The 7,081-nt window shown below is 38.4% G+C and overlaps 1 protein-coding gene across 1 annotated transcript in view; it reads left to right on the top strand.

Annotated features, from left to right (window-relative positions):
• Positions 1-5,713, top strand: part of LOC106525260 (next to BRCA1 gene 1 protein) — a gene marked incomplete at its 5' end in the record, with an annotated part of 35,401 nt that extends 29,688 nt beyond the window's left edge. Inside the window, 1 exon segment of the mRNA XM_014019427.1 lies at positions 5,070-5,713. Coding sequence (XP_013874881.1) covers positions 5,070-5,095 — 26 coding nt within the window.
• Between the last annotated feature and the right edge of the window lie 1,368 nt (positions 5,714-7,081).

The following is a 7,081-nucleotide window of genomic DNA, read 5'->3' as shown; positions in this document are numbered from 1 at the left end:
CTTAAAACTGGGCCCCACAATGTAGGAAAAACAAGGACACACACACACACACACACGTTTGTTCTTGAAACCCATGGGGACCTTCCATTGACTTCCATTCATTGTTTTTAGACTTTATATCCTAACACTGACCATATACCGTAAAACTAATCTAAATTCAATTCACACATTGGTCCTAAACCGAACCCCTAACCCAAAATCATCCTCCTCCAGTCGTGCGGACCGAGTTTTGGTCCCCACAGCACCACCTGGTCCCCACGTGGCTGCATTTTCTTGAAAAATCATCCCCATCAAGTAGCAAAAACAAGGGCACACACACAAGTTTGCACAGCTATCTAATTGGGGACATTCCCTTGACTTCCGTTACATTTCTACAGCCTAACCCTGACCACAAACCCTAAGGCTAACCTCACCTGACCCTAAAACAAACCTAAACTCACACCTTGGTCCTAAACCCAACCCCCAACCCACCAATGGCATTTAAACCAAATGGGGACTCGACTTAGGTCCCTAAATGTAAGCGTTTTGTCTCAAAATTGCCCCCAAATGTCACCAAAAACAAACCCACACACACAAAAAGAAGTATATATTAAACCAACCWTTATGCACAGTATATAAAAATACAAATACATCTTTTTTTCTATTTGACACCAAAATATTTCCTCTTTCAGGTTAGTCGTGAGTCCCAAAATGATTTCTCTTTTCAAAGTACCAAAATAATGTGAGAATTTTTTACTACATTCTTCAAAGCTGCAAATTTACATACATTATGATGCCTTTCCTCCTACTACTATTTTATTTATAAAGCCTTTTAAAAACAAATACAGATGGAATAAAGAACAGGATTTAGGTAAAAACAACATAACTGAAAGGAAAGCATTATTTTATATGATTAAATATTAAATAAAAAATGGTTTTCAATGGGTTCATTATTTTCTCAAAGGAAAATAAATAAATAAACAAACAAATAAACAAACAAAAGTCAATGCATAACTGATTTCCCCCAACAAGACTACGTGAAGGTAAAATTTGTCCTGATATGCTCAAACAGAACCTCCAACACCAGGAGGAGGTATTTACTAACTGGTAAGCTGGACAGGACAAAACCCTTGGTTACGTCTACCCGACCTATTCTTGACCAGTAAAATCAAACCAATATATGAATCATCATTTTGCCATATTTCATGCCTCCAGCCATCAAGTGATAATGAGCTGAGTGAAAAACCTTTTCCTTTAGGGCACCAACATTTGGCGATTTCATCCTGACTTACTCGATATAAACTAACCCTATTATTAGAAAATAATAGTYATAAAGTAATATGTGAGCGCTGCATCAGGTCTCATGAAGTGATGTTCAGTTTTCATCACATCGTAGGTTGAGTTTAGAGACTTGTTATAAGACTGTTCAAGCAGAAAACCCTCTGGAGTGTATCAGAGGAACCAAGGGGGTCTCTTGTGAAGGCTCTACCAGTTTCTCCTCCTTGGCAATCACTGTCAAAACATTTCATTTTCACCAGTGATGCCTCCACAGGTCAAACCCAGTCAGGCTGGTGGTCCAGTCTGTAGTTGCCCAACACTGAGGCACTCGTGAATCAGGAACAACACTTGTGACTGGTCTTTTTACCTTTAGAGATGGCAGAGAGGCAGAGTTAGGCATTGTTGAGGCACTGGGGGTGATGGATAGTTTGTCTTCCCCAGTCTTCCTTCTAACATGATGATGGTTTCTTCACCCACTCTGATACTCCAGTCTGCAGCTCTGTGTTGAACGGTACTAAAGACAATCAGTTCCACCATGACCAGAGCTCCAGCCAGCTGTCCTGGGTTCAGCCATCACCTGTGTCAATCAGCTGGTGTGTGTCAATGAATGGACTACCTGCTGGTCCCAGAACAATGGGCCTCATGCAAGAACCGTTCGTACGCACAGATTTGTTCTTAAGTTGTGCGTTCAAGTGATTTAGGAGAATTTGTGGCATTTGTCAATTTTCTCGTATTCTAAGATTTTTTTCAGATACGAACAAAATTCACGAGTGGTCCAGACCTGTCGTATATTTTACGAGCAGTCAGTCTGCTGTTATCCAGAAGGATTTTTCTCATTAATAACTTTATATTTCGTTAGTTTGAAGATAGAGTTGAAAATAAATCACACTCCATAATTATGTTGACAGTAGGCTATTCTGTTTGAATTGGAATTGGATTTTAAATGTAACTAACGACATAAATTGGTTAGATTAAATTAAATTGGCTTTTAATGCTGTTGTATAACACTACAATATTAATATGAAGATCTCAAACTAAAAACCAACTTAAATTATGCATTAATTGAAGTTTGGAGACATTTTAAAATGCTTTTTTCAGAACCACATCTGACACTTGAGACGGCCAGGTGGGGGTTGCGGTGCGCGACTGCTCTTCTTCTGAATAAATGTAACACAATTGTTTACACTTAAATTAAAAGTATTTGACCAAAGAAAACCCGGAGCAGGACTAGAGAGAGAGAGATGAATACGATTTAGATTTTTATTTCTGTGACTGTATACGATCCATGGGACACATGACATTAACAGCAGTAGTTATTTCATTCCATTCTTTGGCTTTAGCAGCTCCTTTAATTCTCTTTCTCCGTGAACACAACATTAACAGTCATCATTTGATTCCTTGGCTGTAGCAGGTCTGATGCTGCTAAATATTTTTTTCTGGATCTCTGACAGCAGGACTTCAGTCTCCCAAGTCGTAACGCTCTTCTTTTTTACTTTGCAATGTCATTTATGAATGGACACTTTCCGCAAGGTTCCCACAGGTCCTTGAAATCCTTGAAAGTTTGTGAATATGAAAAACATGATTTCAAGACCATGGAAAGTTTGTGAAAACAGCCAAAAATTACACTTGTCCTTGAAAGTCCTTGAATGTTTTTTGGGGATTGGAGTTCTCTATTCACATGACAGATTTTCATCATCTGTAAAAAAAACGAAACTTATAATAAAATAAATTTAAAAAAACTTACATTTGTTGCGGTGGATAACTCAGGATTATGGTAAACTGACGTGGCTTTCAACAAATAACATGAGTCACAGTCATAGTTTTACCCAATCAGAGCAGAGTAGGGCGGGTTGTTCTTTCTGAGCCCAGGTGAGAGCACCACAGCTCCTCCTGTCCTCACTGAGCATCTGGACATGTTCACGTCCCCTCCTCCCAAACTGAGCTGCCCAACCTCCCAGGACATAATTACATGTCCGTGAATTGTGGATATAAATGTAGGGTATACATTTAATGCACTTTATTTCATTGATTCTGACTCAACAATTTTTATGTTCAGTTTTCCATTGACTTTACATACTAAACCTGTTTATTTATAACATGCAGCAGTAGTAGTAGGTAATTACCGTCACGCGTGGTTCTTGAATTTCAGGAAATTGGTACTGGAAAGTCCTTGAAAGATCCTTGAATTTAATGTTGACCAAGGGGTGGGAACCCTGTTCCTGGTATGTCGGGCAGGAAACGTAGCCTTATATGGTGTTTTTGAGTTGGTAATTATGCTAATGACCTCTCCTCGTGCATGAGCACCTGATACACATTCATCAGTTTATGCTGCTTATTCACACACTTTTCCTGAAGATAGAAGAGTTTGCTGAATCTGTCGTGACATGTTCGTACGAACAAAATTAAGAGAAATTTAGGATAAGAATACAAACACGTTCTTGCATGAGGCCCATTGATCCGCAATCAGTGTCTGCAGTCCATGAGGGAGTGGCTGCATTAGTTAGTACTGTTATGGATTTTGTAACATCACTGACTTCCTGGCTTCTTAACACTAGTGTAACAAGTCTTATGCTTTCTCACCACACCCAGTCCTTAAAAACATAACTGGTCTRTATTTTTATTGATTTCAAGGACCACACTTCTCCATGCCTTCTGTTCAAAGGTAAGGTCTGACATCCACCAGCAGCTCTTCTCAGTCCTAGCAGCTAAAGAGAGTGTAAATTAGAAAAAATCCTCCACAATTGTGTCAGTCTCTGCTGGCACAGGTCCTGAATCATTACTTAATATCTGCAACTAGGTTAGTGTGAGAGTGGTGATGAGACACACCTGTCCTCTTGTAGAAAGTAAGGTTAGGGTTAGAGTTAGGACTATTGGAGGAAGACAAGCAGGATGTTTTCCCTCCTGTTATTAGTCTTTTGAGTTAGGGGCAGCAGGTCACTTTACTGACCAATAACAGGTTGAATAATTTATTAACTCTTTTATAATCAGAACCCAGCCACTGAAGTGGAAAACTTTGATTGTGTAAATTCTTATTCACACTGTTGATGGATGGATAAATATTTTCTGTACTTTTTACCTTCTGTTCTAGCTCTACTTTTTTAACTTATTTGTACTAATTTCAGCTTCCTTTGGCTTTTATTTGGCTAATTTTAGCTTTTCTCTGCTTTTTAGCTATCATTCTGACCTTTTCTGATATTTTTCTAATTTCAGCTTTTTTTGTGCTTCTTTCAGCTTCTTTCTGCTAGATTCAGCTGTTTTCTCTGTTTTGAGCTACTGTTTAGCTAATTTTAGCCTTTTTTCAGCTACACTCACTTTTTTTGTGATAACTTCTGCTTCTTACTGTTTAATTTAGCAAACATGCTCTTTCTGTTTTTTTGTTCTAATTTCAATTTTTTAATCTATTTTTAGACTAGTTTAAGCTTTTTTAGCTACTCAGCAAAAATCTTTCAGCATTAAGCATTCACACTGCAACTCTCTCCATCCAGATGGTGTCTGTCTGTATTTGGCCTCAGGATTTTCAAATGTACCATAAATATATAATCAGAGATATATACGGTATACATCAATAGACTGGGTGGGATTATCTTCACTTTGGTCTGCAAGTGGACCAAATTCTGTTCAAACTGAATGTTTCTTTCTTAATGCTATTTTTTATTCATCTTTTTCTTTCATTTCTTTTAAGTCAGCAAAATTTTAAAAATATACATTTGTTTAAATCACAGGTTGTGATGCAGTAAAATTTTAAAAATATCAAAATGAGTAAAGAGATTCCGAGGCCCTCTATTGACTAATGCTGTCGTGTTTTCCTGCAGACTCCTGTGGACTCATCAGACCATGACACCTTGATGACCATGCTTGTAAAGACAGAATTTAAGGACTGACAGCTGTTGAAAAATAAACACAACTTACTTGATGTTGTCAATGAGCTTGTTCAGAACATTAATGATGATTTGTACTCCATACAGTGATTAAAAGAAACAACAGTTATGAGGTCAATGGGGAGAAGGATGTTTGGAAGAGAGGAAGTTATTTATTCTAATTTTCTTTGTTTTATTTGGTTGTTTTTTTTCCTTTAAAGTGGAATTATCTTTTACATTGAATGAGCTTTTTCCAGATCCTTTACTTGACTAAACTCCTGCAATGCACCATGAACCCTCAGCATTGTTTGTAATAATGTCATTGTACATGTGGATAGTGACAGGTTTCTTTGTATACTACACCAGGAGAAATGTAGGAAGAGCCCATCTGAGTCAGAAAAACATTGTATGTAGCAAAGTCAGAGCACATTGTTGTTTTCAAAATCAAGAAGTGTAAAACTTGATAAAGTGGTTGGTGTTAYACATTTGTGATGAATATAGAAGTGTTAGTCACTGACCTGTGAGTGTATTAAAGCAGATTCCACTGACTGCAGATAAAAAACAGCAACTTAATAAAGATTCAGAAGGATGAAACAGCACTTTTCTGATTCTACTTCTGTGGTGCGGTGGCGGAGTTTAAATTGGTGTTATCCATCCGTCCGTACGTCCGTCCGTCCATCCATCCGTCCGTCCATCCATCCATCCATCCATCCATCTAGATGCATACCTATGTCTACCCATATATCTATCCATACATGCTGTATATACATTCATCTGTCTAGCCGTCCATTCATTGATCTATCTACATACATGCATGCAGCTGTTCATCTGTCCATCCATCTGCAAACATCATACATACAGCCATATGAAAAAGTTTGGGCACCCTTGTTATGTTTCTGATTTACCTTTATAAATCATTGATTTGATAATAAAAAAAAATCAGTTAAATATATCATATAGGGGACAAACACATTGATATTTGAGAAGTGAAATGAAAGTGTGCAATAATTGGTTAAACAAAGTTAGGCAGGTGCATAAATTTGGGCACCAAAAACAAAAAACCCTTAACTCAGTTTTTAATAGATCCTCCTTTCACAGAAATAACTTTCTCTAAACACTTCCTARAGCTTCTAATGAGAGTCTGGATTGTGGCTGAAGGTATTTTAAACCACTCTTCTTTACAAAACATCTCTAGTTCATTCAGGTTTGATGGTTTCCAACCACAGACAGCTCTCTTTAAGTGACACCACAGATTTTCAATAATATTCAGATCTGGGGACTGAGATGGCCATTCCAGAACGTTGTACTTGTTCCTCTGCGTGAATGCCTTAGTAGATTTTGAGCAGTGTTTAGGGTCGTTGTCTTGTTGGAAGATGDAGCCCCGGCTTCAGCAGCTTCAGCTTTGTCACTGATTCCTGGACYTTGGTCTCCAGAATCTGCTGAGATTGGTTGGAATCCATGCATCCCTCAACTTTAACAACATTCCCAGTCCCTGTACTGGCCACACAGCCCCACAGCATGATGGAACCACCCCCACATTTTACTGTAGGTAGCAGGTGTTTTTCTTGTGCTGTGTTCTTTTTCCTCCATGCATAACGACCCTTGTTCTGCCCAAATAGCTCTATTTTAGTTTCATCAGTCCACAGCASCTTATTCCAAAATGAAGCTGACTTGTCCAAATGTGCTTTAGCATAKCTCAAGCAGCTCTGTTTGTGATGTGGGTGGAGAAAAGGCTTCCTCTGCATCACTCTCCCATACAGCATCTCCTTGTGTAAAGTGTGCTGAATAATTGAACGATGCACAGTGTGTCCATCAGCAGCAAGATGATGTTGTAGGTCTTTGGTGCTGGTCTGTGGGTTGACTCTGACTGTTCTCAACATCCTTCAGTTCTGTTTATTCCAGATTTTTCTTGGTCTGCCACTTCGATCCTTGACTTAAACTGTGCCTGTGGTCCATTTAATCACAGT

Source organism: Austrofundulus limnaeus, unplaced genomic scaffold, assembly GCF_001266775.1.
Source record: "Austrofundulus limnaeus strain Quisiro unplaced genomic scaffold, Austrofundulus_limnaeus-1.0 Scaffold220, whole genome shotgun sequence".
NCBI lineage: Eukaryota > Metazoa > Chordata > Actinopteri > Cyprinodontiformes > Rivulidae > Austrofundulus > Austrofundulus limnaeus.
This window is presented reverse-complemented; position numbering and strand designations above follow the sequence as displayed.